The sequence below is a fragment of the Chelonoidis abingdonii genome, chromosome 9 (genome assembly GCF_003597395.2).
Source record: "Chelonoidis abingdonii isolate Lonesome George chromosome 9, CheloAbing_2.0, whole genome shotgun sequence".
In the NCBI taxonomy this organism is placed as follows: domain Eukaryota; kingdom Metazoa; phylum Chordata; order Testudines; family Testudinidae; genus Chelonoidis; species Chelonoidis abingdonii.
Genome location: NC_133777.1, coordinates 3,399,079 through 3,412,579, shown reverse-complemented (window position 1 = coordinate 3,412,579; position 13,501 = coordinate 3,399,079). Strand labels below are relative to the sequence as shown.

General features: G+C 47.4%; 1 protein-coding gene across 1 annotated transcript; it reads left to right on the top strand.

Moving 5' to 3' along the window:
- Positions 1-6,415: 6,415 nt before the first annotated feature.
- On the top strand, positions 6,416-9,948 carry NPW (neuropeptide W). Its single transcript, XM_032762776.2, has 2 exons — positions 6,416-7,082; positions 9,575-9,948. The coding sequence occupies exons 1-2, from the start codon at positions 6,499-6,501 to the stop codon at positions 9,594-9,596; spliced, it is 606 nt and encodes a 201-aa protein (XP_032618667.1). The 5' UTR covers positions 6,416-6,498; the 3' UTR covers positions 9,597-9,948.
- Positions 9,949-13,501: the final 3,553 nt, after the last annotated feature.

Here is a 13,501-nt window from a genome sequence, read left to right as displayed (position 1 = left end):
GGGAGTTGTAGCTGTCATGCAGCTGTTACAGGAGGCACTATAGACAGCTGCAATCCACAGGGCCCTGGGCTGGAACCCGGAGTAGAAGGTGGGCCTGTGTTCCCCTCAAACCTCCCAACTTCTGATCAGACACATGAGAAGTTGACTGAGACTGTGGGGAAGATCACTGAGGTGAGCAAATCTGCCAATAAGTGCAGGACCCACCAAAGTAGAGGAGGAACTTTGTCACAGCACACACATAAACACTTAGAGTTGTGGGAAGCAATTAACCCTTTTAAGATACATAGACTAGTGATAATTTGTAAAATATGTTTGTATGAGTGCAGGAGACAAAATGGACTAAATTCATTACTGGGGTAACACCAGAGACTTCAATTAATTTTGCCTCTTTGGCACATTTGATGAATTCCATATTGGTGCACCTTATGGTATGTTGGCACTTACACAGATTTTCTTACTAACTTACACCCACTCCCATTTAACCTACAGATGAATGTAGCTCATTGTGTCAGAAGGCAGTGTGGTGTGCTGTGAGAGCAGATCCTTGTCTAAGAGTTTCTGGGTTCTTTCCCAGCTCTGCCACTAACTTGTGTGATTTTGAACAAGTCACTTAACCTCTCTTGCCCTTAGTTTCCCTGCCTGGAAAATGGGGATAATAATAGCTAACAAGGCTGTTGTGAGACTTGCAAAGTGTTTTGTGATCCTTGAGTGTTAGGTGCTAAAGAAGGGCATAGTAGTATTATCCTGTTAGGACTGCTTAAAACATATGTTCCTCATAAGGTCCTTCATCCAAGACATTTGCATCTGCATCACCACATTATACTCCCAGGAAGAGCTGCAGTGGAGCCCAAATGGTAGAAATCATCAGAACACCTAACCCCTAGACAGCAAAAACCAAAGTGCCAAGTATGAAATGAGCATTAACAACCAAACCATAATAGCGACCCATCCCTGCAGTCAGGCTGGCCTCTCTAGTTGCTTTTCTTTCGTGCTTGGGTGAGTTGTGAACCTTCCCAGTAAATACCAGAGTCTATTATAATAAAAATGGGAAGAAAGTTATCTTTAAACTATAGTGGTTTATTTTCCAAATGCCTCTTTCAGATTCATTCAGACATGGGGTGGTCAAACTTTTTGTCTCAAGGGACATATCTGGGTATGGAAATTGTATGGCAGGCCATGAATGCTTATGAAATTGGGGTTGGGGTGCAGGAGGGGGTGAGGGCTCTGGGGTGGGGCCAGAAATGAGAAGCTCAGAGTGTGGGAGGGGGATCCGGGCTGGGGCAGGGGGTTGGGGTGCGGAGGGAGGTGAAGGGTGGGGCTGGTGATGAAGAGGTTTGGGGTGCAGGAGGGTGCTCCAGGCTGGGATCAAGGGGTTTGGTGGGTATTGGAGGGGAATCAGGGCTGGGGCAGGGGGTTGGGGCCTGGGAGGGGGTCAGGGGTGCAGGCTCTGGGTGGTGCTTATCTCAAGCAGCTCCCAGAAGCAGCGAGATGTCCCTCTTCCAGCTCCTATGCAGAGGCACGGTCAGGCAGCTCTGCGCACTGCCCTGTCCACAGGTGCTGCCCTTGCAGCTCCCATTTGCAGCAGTTCCTAGCCAATGGGAGCTGCAGGGGTGGCGCTTGGGGCGCAGACAGTGTGCAGAGCCCCCTGGCTGCCACCACATGTAGGAGCCAGAGAGGGGACATGTCAATGCTTCTTGGAGCTGTGCAGAGCTGTGGCACATACAGAGTGCCCCCTGACCCCACTCCCCAGCTGGAGCACAGGAACAGGGCAAGCCCCAGACCCTGCTCCCCAGCACGAGCTCAAGGGCCGGACAAAATTGGCTGCCGGGCCGGATGTGGCTTGCAGAGCATAGTTTGCCCACCTCTGATTTAGACCATTGTCAAGAAGAGCCACAATTCCTGAAGTGTGCAGACATGAGTGTGTTGAGAAGACAGAGTTAATACAACATGCATATTAAATCTGATCTCTCTGATAGAGTTGGAGTGATAGAGTTTCTCTCTCTGATAGACTTTAATTCCATTCAGAATTAAAAGGAAAGCACCTCAATCTATTTCAGGATAACAGTTGTTGGGCCTAAGACTGCGCATTTTCACCCATGTAAATTCAGAATAACTCCCACAAAGTCAATAGAGTTAAGCTGGATTTACACCAAAGTAGCTGAGCAAAAATTGGCCTGTTGTTTGCATTGTTGGTAGTTGAGTTAATGTAGTCGGTTGTATTTGTATATTCAGGTCTTCTAGTATAAGACATATGGGTGAGATTTTTCAGAAGCACTCAACGTTGGACTAACTCTGCTCCCACTGAAGTCAAAAGGGTGGGGGGGTTATCAGTAGGAGCAGAATTGGGCCAACATTGAGTTATTCTGTAAATCCCACCCTACAACTTTCAAAGGGGACGAGGAAGGTGAAATCTGGGCCCCATTACAGTCAATGGAAAAACTTCAGTTGACTTTAGTGGGGCCAAGCTTTTACCCAATGGCTTTATACCTGCCAAGGAGGGCCTGAGTTTTGTGCTTATCGGATACTGACATGAGGAACACCCCAAAACAGATCAGAGAGTGTTATTCATGGCTCTGTTTAGATATTTATGATTTTGTCAGCTATTGCAGGGACAGTACAGAATCTTGAACTCTGGTCTTATAGATTCATAGACTGCAAGACCAGAAGGGACCTTTGTCTGACCTCCTGTATATAACACAGGCTATAGAACTTCCCCAAAATAATTCTAGAGCAGATCTTTTAGAAGAATATCCAATCTTGATTTAAAAATGGCCAGTTCTGTGATGAAAAGCTTGTCTCTTTCACCAACAGAAGTGAAATGAGATCTTATTGGCATGACAAACTATACAAATGCTGCCAAAGTGTAAGGAAAATACAGACCCTCGTGTATTTGTGAGTTAGGTATGACTCAGTAGGAACAGGGTTATACACTGTATCATCTGGTGATTAGGCCATTAGCCTAGGACTGGGACACTCAGGTTCAAGTCCTTACTCTGGCTCGTATGACCTTGGGCAAATCATTTAGCCTCTCTGCCTCACTTACCCCACTGTAAAATAGGGATAGCAGGAGTGCTGTGAGGATAAATACAGTAAAGACTGTGAAGCACTCTGAGACTTTCTGATGAAAAATGCTATATGAAAGGTAGGTATTATTAACCATTTGCCATTACAAAACAACGTAAACTGCCAACCCCACTGCTAAACTGGAGGTTGGGGCAAAGTTAGAAATGAGCTTCCAAGTTTTCCAAATGCGAATGATTTTCTAGTCCAGGGTTTTTCAGAGTCCATGCAGCTATAGCAGGGAGAAAGAAGCTTAATGACTTCTTTATTGGATGAAATAAAATTGATAATGCATATCTGATTGTGAGCCAGTATTTGGTGATCAGAGATGGATGAGGCGTGATTGTCTGTGTACAGTACTGATGTCATTCATTTAATGACTCTATTAAAAATGAAAGCTGTGGAGCCATTCATAACTTTCAAAGGGCTAAAAACCCAGAAATAGCACCTTCATCAATGACTACCGTTAAAGACTACGGCCCAGATTCATCCTGAGTGCAACTCCTCTGGCTTCCATGAAGTTACTCCAGGAGTGGACTTGGCTCTCAGAGTCTGATTAGTTAAACACTGATTCATCTTATGTACACATATAATTTTTGTGCGCTCTGCTCAGGAAAAGCTCAGAATTCTCTTCTCACATGCCAGGAACACTTCGTCACTGACTCGTAGCCTTTGCAGACCACGAGAGAGTTTCGGAATAGGAGCAGGCATGCCGCACAGCATGCCAGTCCTCTTACAGTTCACTGCATTCACTCCCACTTTTTGCTTTTTCACCAAATCCCTCATCCTCCTTCTTCTCCAGACCACAGTCTGGCTGGCTCTGGCGTTTTCATTCAGCTACAGGAAAGGATTGTTACTTTGGCAACATTAGAAAGAACAAACTCCAGCAAGAGAAGCAGTCACTAAAGTGAAATCTATTTCCTGCTCTGATGCAAATGCATCAGTACTCATGTAAGGACTGGTAAATCCTGTATGAATAAACAGGGTGCACAACAGAGTCAGACATGTGCTGCATAAGGAACAGGGATCCTTGGACCAAATTCACAGCAGTAATAATGTACCTGCCTTAGCACTGCTTCTGGTGAAAAGCAACATGCCCACAGTGGTCCGGACAGCACTGAATCAGAGTGCCTCAAGACAAGTGTCTGTGACTGGCCTTCTTTGGGATTGCAAGTGACAAACAGGCTAAATAGTATTGGTGGCAAATGGAGACTCTCCTTTCATCCAAATGCTAGAAGGCAGTGGTTTTGGAGCAGAAAGCCTGTTCACGAGGCTGCATGTTTGCAGCGTAGGTGGGTGCTGTGGTGTCTGTGTGCCTGGCTACATATTCCTTTTAATAATAAAAACATAGCAGGCACAATATACAGGAATGAAATATTGTTTTGTATGACAAAAGATAGGTCTGAATTTGCTTCCAAGTAGCTGCTCACACAACAGAAAATGTGAAGTGAGAGGCCTAGGCCAGATCCTCAGGCAAGGGTTATCAATGTAGCTCCACTGAGGAGTTATACACCAATTTATGTCAGCTGAGGATCTTAGGGAAAATGGTGCCCTTGGCCATCTTTGGCACCCCTTAAGTACTACTCCCGCAGCAGCAGGTGGAGTGGCTGCAGAGCTGCAGGTGTCATGCTGCCTGGCTTCTGCCCTTTAGCCCCCAGGTGGGCACAGCCCTTCTGCAGCCTCTTGACACGGTGCCCCACCCCTGATCATGGATCCCTAGTCAGTTGCTCATGTCACCCACCTGTAAGGCGAGGCCTGCCTGACCCATAGTTCTAGAGGAGCTAAATGATGACTGGGTGGAGAATGTCAGATCTGCCTGGTTTTTTTGGATCAGGAGGATGGTAACAATGGGCTTAAATTATAGCAACTGAGGTTTAGCTTAGACTTTAGGGAAAACTTCCTAACTGTCAGGGTGGTTAAGCACTGGAATAAATTGTCCAGGGAGGTTGTGGAATCTCCATCACTGGACTAGGAGACTTCTTGAGGTCCCTTCCAGTCCTACCATTCTATGACTCTATAAAGTTGAAAGAATGTAAACTAAACAAATGCTAGACTCTTTCATAGTATATCAGGGTTGGAAGGGACCTCAGGAGGTATCTAGTCCAACCCCCTGCTTGAAGCAGAACCAATTCCCAGACAGATTTTTGCCCTAGATCCCTAAATGGCTCCCCCAAGGACTGAGCTCACAACCCTGGGTTTAGCAGGCTAATGCTGAAACCACTGAGCTATCTCTTTCCCTACTCTCCAAGCAGAAATGACTAGTCAGAAGTTATAATTTAGTCAGATAGCTGCCCATCTAGGGAGACAAGCAGCCTGTCTCAATGGTTTTAAGATGTGATGTAAAAATGATCAATAGATAGATGCTCAATATGTGCTATGCTGTGATTATCTATCTAATCACTTTGCAACTATTAACTAATTAGTCTGGGACTGTCCTGCACCAAAGCAATGCCATGCATCCAAAGTCAGTAAGCATTTGGGCCTTTGAAATCTCCTGGGCATCCTTAGGCTGGGATGATATTTGCTAGTGAATTGCAGGAGGCAGGATTGGAGTCTAGGTTTTGCATTATTAATGGTTAATAATGTATTACCCCTTTGTGGACACAAGCAGGTTTTGCACTGCAAGGACAAATGAACTGCACTGATCTGGGGGTGGGTGTATGTGTAAGAGAGGGAGAAGTGTGTGTGTGTGCGGGGATCGTCCTTGTCTAACTACAAGTCAACATCCTTTCTGCAAAAGATAGATAACAAAAACAGGAATTTGATCTACACCAGCTAGATCAAAGCCCATTTAGCCCGGGTTCAGGACTAATGTTGCTGAAAATCGCATCATTTAGCCCTGCTTTCGGTTCCTATGTACTGTGAGTCACGGACGCGCTGAGTTCCGTGAGTGTGTGTGCAGTGCTCTTTCGTGGGCATTTGTGGGGCGGCTGGGGTTTGATTTCTCGCCCCTGCCCTTCTGCTGCCATAAAACAGCTGGTGGTGCTGTCACCTAGCAGGCAGCCCCGGGCTTTGGGGACGGAGCGCTGGGTGGGTGAAGCGGGAGGGAGGAGAAGCAGCTGAGTGGCTGCTGCCCCCCAGCCGGCTCTGAGATGCTTTAGTCACTTGCAGGGGGGTGGCAGGTAGGTGCGGGGAGTCAGCGGGAGACGCTAGTCAAATTCCACGAGGGTACCTTGGCTGGGGGCGGGGACTCTGGCTTGGCCGGGCCGCCCCCTCGGCGGCTATATACAAGGGGGAAGCGAGACCCCCAAGCATCAGAGCCCTCCAGCAACTCTTCCAAGGGGAACTAACTTCAGCCCTCGGCCCCTGCTGCTCTGCAGGCTTCGGCCAGCTCCCGCCTGGGGCCAGCGGACCCCTCATCCCACCTCACCTAGTTAGTTACAGGATTTGTCTTTCCTTGGCCAGCGGAAGCCCTGCCAAGTTTGTTCTGCGCTTACCATGAATTTGAGGCACGCGTCTGGGGGCGCATGGAAAACCCTGGGCTTGCTGGGGCTGATGCTGCTGGTCGATCCCGTCGGAGCCTGGTACAAGCACGTGGCCAGCCCCCGGTACCACACGGTGGGCCGAGCTTCGGGGCTGCTGATGGGGATCCGACGCTCCCCGTACCTGTGGCGCCGGGACTTGGGGGATGAGCCGGGAGAGAGCCCGGGCTCGCCCCCCACCTCTGTAAACAGGGCGCCCAGGTTGCTGCACAGCCGCAGGCAAGACCTCAGAGCCGCCGGGCCGCGGACCCAGGCATCCGAGATGCCAGCCCTCCGCCCCGCCAGAGGCGAGCTCCGTGGGAGAGAACCCGCGGCGCTCACACGGCTGGGCCTGCGGGACTTAATAGCCAGGCGAACAGTCGCTCAGCACCGGCCCCCCCTGCAGACAGGTGCCAGCCTCCTCCCGCAGCGAGCCCGAGCTCTGCCAGCCCAGCGGGGTCCCTGGAGCCGAGGAGGGACCCGGGAGAAGAAGAGGCCAAAGCTCCTGGAGAGGGTGATGAAGCAGCAGCAGGGCAGCGAGGAGGGGATCGGGGACTTAAGGTAAATCTCACCCAGTAAGTATGAGGCTTGGAAAGAAAAGCCAGCTCGCTAAACACGGGGGAGAGAAACAAGCCCTCGCGTGGCGGCAGGGTGGCCATGCTTTGAACTAGGGCTCGGTGGAGTGGCCAGCACTTTACGGAGTCTGTCTTTGTTAATGGCATGATGGGGACCCGCTGCCGGGAGGTCAGCAGAGCCCCTCTTGCTCTGATAACAGAGAGGTGTGTTGATGCACGACAGCCCTTCCACGCTCAGTAGCACTGGTATGTTTCTTGATCAATTCCCGCTCCTCTCATCGCGGACTCAGTCATGCTCTGAGGGCCTGACCCTAAGCCCCTGGCATCCTTTGCACTGATTTCAGTGGGTTAGGGATTGTTTGATTCCAAATGGTTTAAAGCTGGGACCTGGTGAGATTTTCCTGGCCAGGCAGAAGCAGCAGCAGCAGTTCCGCTGTTTGCTGTAAGTCCACATGAGAAGGAAAATCAGCGAATTTACTGATCACAGCAAAGCTTCGGCGGTGCCAGGAAATTCTTGAAACTGGCGATTCAACCGGAGACTGAGATGAATAATTTTGTCTCTCAACTCTGAGCTGAACAATGGAATTTTCTTGGTAACCTCTTGGCAGGTGGCTGCTTGCTTCTGGTTGGTGGGTGGGGAGGGATATACTGGAGATCAAGGCTATTTGGAAGGAAGCACACACCGAATCTAGTTGTAGATACAAAGATTTCTGAGCCGCGCTGAGAGCTCCGGATTGTTAAATGATGCGCTATTGTCAGGGTGCTTGGCAGCCAGAAGGAACGATGACCAGTTCAGGTGCTTCACAGCACTTCCCGTGAATTATTCCCCCGGGATGAAAGAGACGGAACTGGCAGTGCAGCTGCACCGAGCCTATCTGGGTGTGTATAGGAAAGCCGCGAAAAAGCCGCAGCAGGACTTGGCCCGTTCGTTCTCAAGGCTCGGGAGCTTAAATTGAACACTCAAGAGATGGTGGGTTTTGGTCCCACTTGATGCGTCGCTAAAGCTAATGCAAACAGCCAAAGCCCGTCTCTGCTGTTGCTGACATGTTTGACTTTGTGCACAGAAGTTGCAGTAAAACAGTAAAATAAGGTGCTTATACAAACAGGGGTGTGGATGCCGTTACCTGCCCAGTCTTTCCCGTCTCCAGCTAACGTGTTCCCTCTGCTGCTGACCTTACACTTATGCTCACGGATGTTATTTCACCAAGTTCACTGGGGTCTTTGTTACCCTTTAAAAACAATCACAGGACTTGCTTTGCATGACACAGTATATGCTGTGGATGTGGTTTCTGAACTTTAGTTTGGCTGCTTAACCTGGCCACATCTGCTTCGTGATGCTATTTCTCTCACCACTTAGATACATTTGAAAAGGTTTGGGCTTCATTTTAAAAGCATCGAAAGGAACTAGATATATTCTGCAATGCAGGCTCAGCCTAGTCCAAGGGTGCATCTCTCACTGATTCTCAGAGCAGCAGTCCCACCCCATTTGTATGGCCAGCTCCTTAGCTAGTGTAAAACAGAGTAGCTCCATGGGCTTAAAAGGAGCCACAGCCGTTGGAGGACGTGGATCTAAATTTCTGTCGTCCGTTCATTCCCTCCCTTAAAGCCCAGCTTTTAACTTGGACTATAGTAATACCAAAGCAACAATCAATCTAGCTGCATGGGCAAGGCGGTTGCTTTCAAATATTAAATACCTTTTCCTCACATTTCTGGTGGGATCGGGATCTAACCCTGTCTTCCCTGGGGACTCCCTCTGAAGTCTGTGAGAGTTTGGTGGGTGTAGAATTTGTTCCCAAAGTGCTCTGCCAATTTGCCTTCCTCCCTTCCATACAAATAATTGGGGGAGCCCTATTTTTTTTATCACCAGGTTTGATTAAGAGGTTTAAAGTTATAAGGCTGAAAAGTACAAACAGAGGTCGCTTCAGCCTTCAACTGCACCTATGCTATCCTGTTCATTTCACTGCAATTGGCTTGGGTGTAACTGAGGACAGAGTTTACATGTGTGTGCTAAGGTTGTGATTCTGCTGCTTCTCTGTGAGTATGTTTCAGTGGGAGGGTGAGATTTGTGTGCATGTATGTTACAGTTACAGATTAGTCCAAGCCACAATCAAGGGGGTCAAGTTTAGAGCACCCTGATATTTGGGAGTGTTTGGATCTGGGGTTTTGATTTGTATACATGATAACTTATAATAGAAGCAAGTAATTCTGTAATAAATGTAACTCAAATTCTGATCCCATTGACATGCATAGCTGAACTTCCATTGATGCTGATATTTTGCCCATATACACTGCCATTTCGTAGAGGATCTCAAAGCACTTTAAAAAGACTGAGTATCATTATCGCCATATTACAGTGCTGGAAACTGAGATATAGTTAAGGGAAGTGATTTGCCCAGATCAACATATCTGAGCGCTGGCACAATTGAGACATATCAGTCAGACCTAAGAAAAACACATGATTTCTTTTTCTCCCTACAGTCTTTCTGAATCCGAGATATAGTTCCTGATCTGCTGAGCTCACCCAATAGAGACATTCGAAGAGCAATGGTCGCCTGACTTGGAAACTGTTTCCTGTAGCGGATGGGGGAGATATTCAAAGCTGGCTCTCCTGACACTCTGATTTCTATGAAAACATATAGACAATTGCCATTTAAAAAAAATCTCTTTGGTTTTATACCAACTGTGCAAACACAGTGATAAATGCCTGTTGTTTTCAAGTTGACCTAGTGCTATAACCATGGAGAAAAAGAGAAGATATTTATTTTCTTTATTTTTTAGATCTCTGTAATAGCTTCTTAGCAATATCATAGCAATATGTACTGTTTGCTTTCTAGGAACCTGCACTCATTAAAATTGAACGAATCAAAGGAAATGTTTGCTTCTTTATATTACACGTTTTTATCAAGACCTGAACTGGGACAGAATTGGGAGAGAAAATTCAGTAGTTTGATTTCTTCCAGATTTTTCCGATGTGATGTTTCAACTCCTTGGGATATTTTCCTCCACATCTTTACCATGAATCTATTTTATGACCCATTATATGTTTACTATCATGCTAAGAATCCACTAAAATAATAAATAAGTGTATAGAAATCTTTACTGGATTTGGCTGAGCGAAGACGCTGTAAGTTCCTACTTTTTTAATGTTTATTTTTGGGTTTGGACCTTGATTCATTTAAACCAGAGCTGAGCTGAGTTGAGGTTTTGGGATCCAGATGAAGCTGGGGTTGGCGGATTTTGGGTCTGAGAATAAATGAGGGTCAGGGTCTGAGTATGCATTCAAAGGTGTTGAAATCTCATCAGTTGTTCTTGGCAGATTTTGATCCCAAATCATAGATATTAGCATTGAAAGAGACCTCACAGGGTCACTTAGTCCATCTCATTGTGCTGAGACATGATTAATACATATCTAGACCATCCCTGACAGATGTTTGTGTAGTCTGTTCTTAAAAAACTCCAGTGGTGGAGATATCACAGACTCCCTACATAAATCTAGCCAGATGAGCTGTTTTTGTGAGACTCCCACTAGCTTGGGCTAAACGCTTATGAGACTTACTCATGGGTGCTGGAACTAGAGGTCGTGGGGGTGCTCCCAACCCCCTGGCTTGAAGTGGTTTTCACCACATACAGGGTTTACAGTTTGGTTCAATGGCTCTCAGCATCCTCACTCTACACATTGTTCCAGCACCTCTGGACTGACTTCCTGCCAGGTTTCTGCATCAGAACTGATAGCTGGGAAAATAATCTCTTCCCAGTTTTGAACTCATTCCAGGACCCTAGAATTGGGTTTGAATTGGGAATCTGGGTTTTCAACAGATTAGCATTAAATTTTGGCCCTGGCCTAGATCAAAGTCCAAGCAATCGCATTCTCATCACATGGAAAAGGAAGATGGCTCCTTTGTCTGCTAGAAGAAATAGAATGTCGTGCACTTTCATTCACTGAGCTCAAAACACTTTACAACAAGCAATTAACACAAACAAATCTCTCAACACCTCAGTAAGGTAGGAATTATTGTATATGTCTTCTACAGATGGGGAAACTGAGGCTCAGAGAGGCAGAGTGACTTGCCCAAAGGTCATGGTGAATTAGCAGGAGAAATGTGACCACAACCAGGTGTTCTGAAGCCCATCCCTCTCTCCCCTGCACATACACTTCTCAAAGCATCAGACCTCAGAGTGTCTGAAGAGAAGTGGCCGAGAGGCCCTCAATCGTGCTTCCTGTGACCATCTTGACAATTATTTTGCCTCATATATGGCTTTGTTTTGTCGTAATGAAATAGCAGTCGAGGGGGCTGTGGGGCATTCCATATCAGCATCTGGTCCTCTTTATAATGTAGATGAGGCCACAGAACATCCGAAGGTGTAAAAAAAAAAACCTAATGCTGATCTACAGTGAAGCTGGTCTCAAGTGCCCACTTATGGGACGGGCAACATTTGATTGCTTAATAGAATTGAGGACAAAACCCACTCATAGCTACTCCCTTGTAACAGATTTGAGTTCATTGTGGATGTAACAGAGAGCACCATACGGCCCGTGGGCTTTAGATAAAGATGGAACAGGAGTGTATTGAAGTCCTGTGAGAGCTGCAGGAGGTCAGCAGGTCCAGGGTTTCTCAGACTGAACATCCAAGAACTCATGAACCTCAAGTCAGTGAACACGTTTAAAAATGTGGATGTAAGTGACTTACCCAAGAGCACACGGTGAGTCAGGAGCAGAGGCAAAAATAAAACTAGATTTCTTGACTCCAGTGCCTGGGCCTTAGGAACAAGCACTTGACCTTAAATTCTTGTTTGGAAACATTCATTCCCAGTCTGAGCCATGGGTTTAAATGGAAGAATGACTGCCCACTCCCTGCACAGATGCAAATGTCACTTTCCCTACAGCTACAAGATGGGTCTGGCTCCCAGGTGGCCATGAGCATTAGCAATAACCTAACAGACCTTTGAACAATCACCCATTGTACCCCCATGTTACTGAGAGCTCCTTAAACCAAGGCACTGATTCACTCGGTCACTATGAGCCTTACTGATCACATCTGCAATGTGTGTGAGTGTGTCCACGCACAGTGATCACGAGACTCCCTCAGTCACATGCTGGAAGAAAGGCTCTTTGGTTCTTCCAAAAGCCTTGAAAGACCATCCCAAGGGCTCTACAACCTCCACCTTCGGTGTGTCAGGGCAGGAGAATTCTTAGCCTCCCAGGCAAAGGAGCGAAAGGCCTGCAAATACTCAATGGGAACTTGCTGCATACTGTGCAGCTGTGAAAGAAACTCCTCTCCACCCACCTGTTTTGCCCAGCCATCTTCTAATAACTAGTGCACAGGATGGTATGTACTGGCATCAGGGGCTGGCCAGTTTCTCACAGCTCAACTGAAACAACAGCTGTTTGTGTAATGAGCCACGGAAATTGAATCTCAGATAGTCCTGCTGCCCTCATGGAGGCAAAGCTCCCAGTGAAGTCACTTAGCCACGGGGCCAAATCCTGGGGCAATGATTTGGCCTGTGTGCTGAGGTGAGGGGAGAGGAGTCCTACTCACAGGTGGCAATTTTACCCAGGGTCTACAGCAGCTTTTGCACCCCACTCCCTGGGGACAGGCAGCAGTAGGTGGGTACACACAGTGGTAATTCCCCCAGTTCCAATGCTCCTTGAACCCTCCCTGTGGCCTGGAGACACCATAGCACGCAGGGGAGTTGCACGCAGCACGACCTCCCATACTCTGCCCCTGCAGCATGCAGCAGGACCACAGTGACCCCACTGCACCCCAGGATGTGAACTTCAACAGAGAGAGGGTACTGTATTTCCCCCTAAGTGCAGAGATCAGAATCCTGCTCTGTACACGGTGCATGGCCAAGTGCCCCTGATCACTCCTGGTTTGCAGCGGAGGTGGTGTTGGCCAGTTCCCTCCCTGCAGCCATATGGCAGCTGCTTCTGCCACCTTTCCACATGAAATCTCCAACTTTGCAGCTGAGGCTGCACCACAAGAGCCACCTGCACTAGTAAGTAGTGCAGCTGCCATCTCCTTGACATGGTTCCCTGAATGAAGAAGAGCATCTTAGCTGGTCTGAAGTTTATAACATTGTGACTGTGACTCTACCTCTCCGTAATCCTGTGAACTCCTAAATGCCAGCTGCCAAAGGGTTCCTATAACAACAACGCCTATCAGGCCTCACAAACTCACTGCACCTAACACATTGCTGTCATCATGTTTATTTATAAAGAACGTCAGGTAAGGTATCAAATAAAAGCTTATTATATCATACTAGATCATACTAGTTATCATAAGCATTGTGAGATGTATGTACAGGTGTTATGCAAGAAGTTGTATGTACTGTGATGGGGCAAGGCCAGATGGCTACAGTAAAGCACTGAGAAACAGGTGTGTTAGCCTATTGGCATCCCAGGGG

What these genes read in the sequence shown, in the direction of transcription:
- NPW (XM_032762776.2), top strand. Translation starts at nt 6,499, where the DNA reads ATGAATTTGAGGCACGCGTCTGGGGGCGCATGGAAAACCCTGGGCTTG. An exon ending in GAGGGGATCGGGGACTTAAG is followed by an intron (nt 7,083 to 9,574) that starts GTAAATCTCACC and finishes TTCTCCCTACAG; the next exon opens with TCTTTCTGAATCCGAGATAT.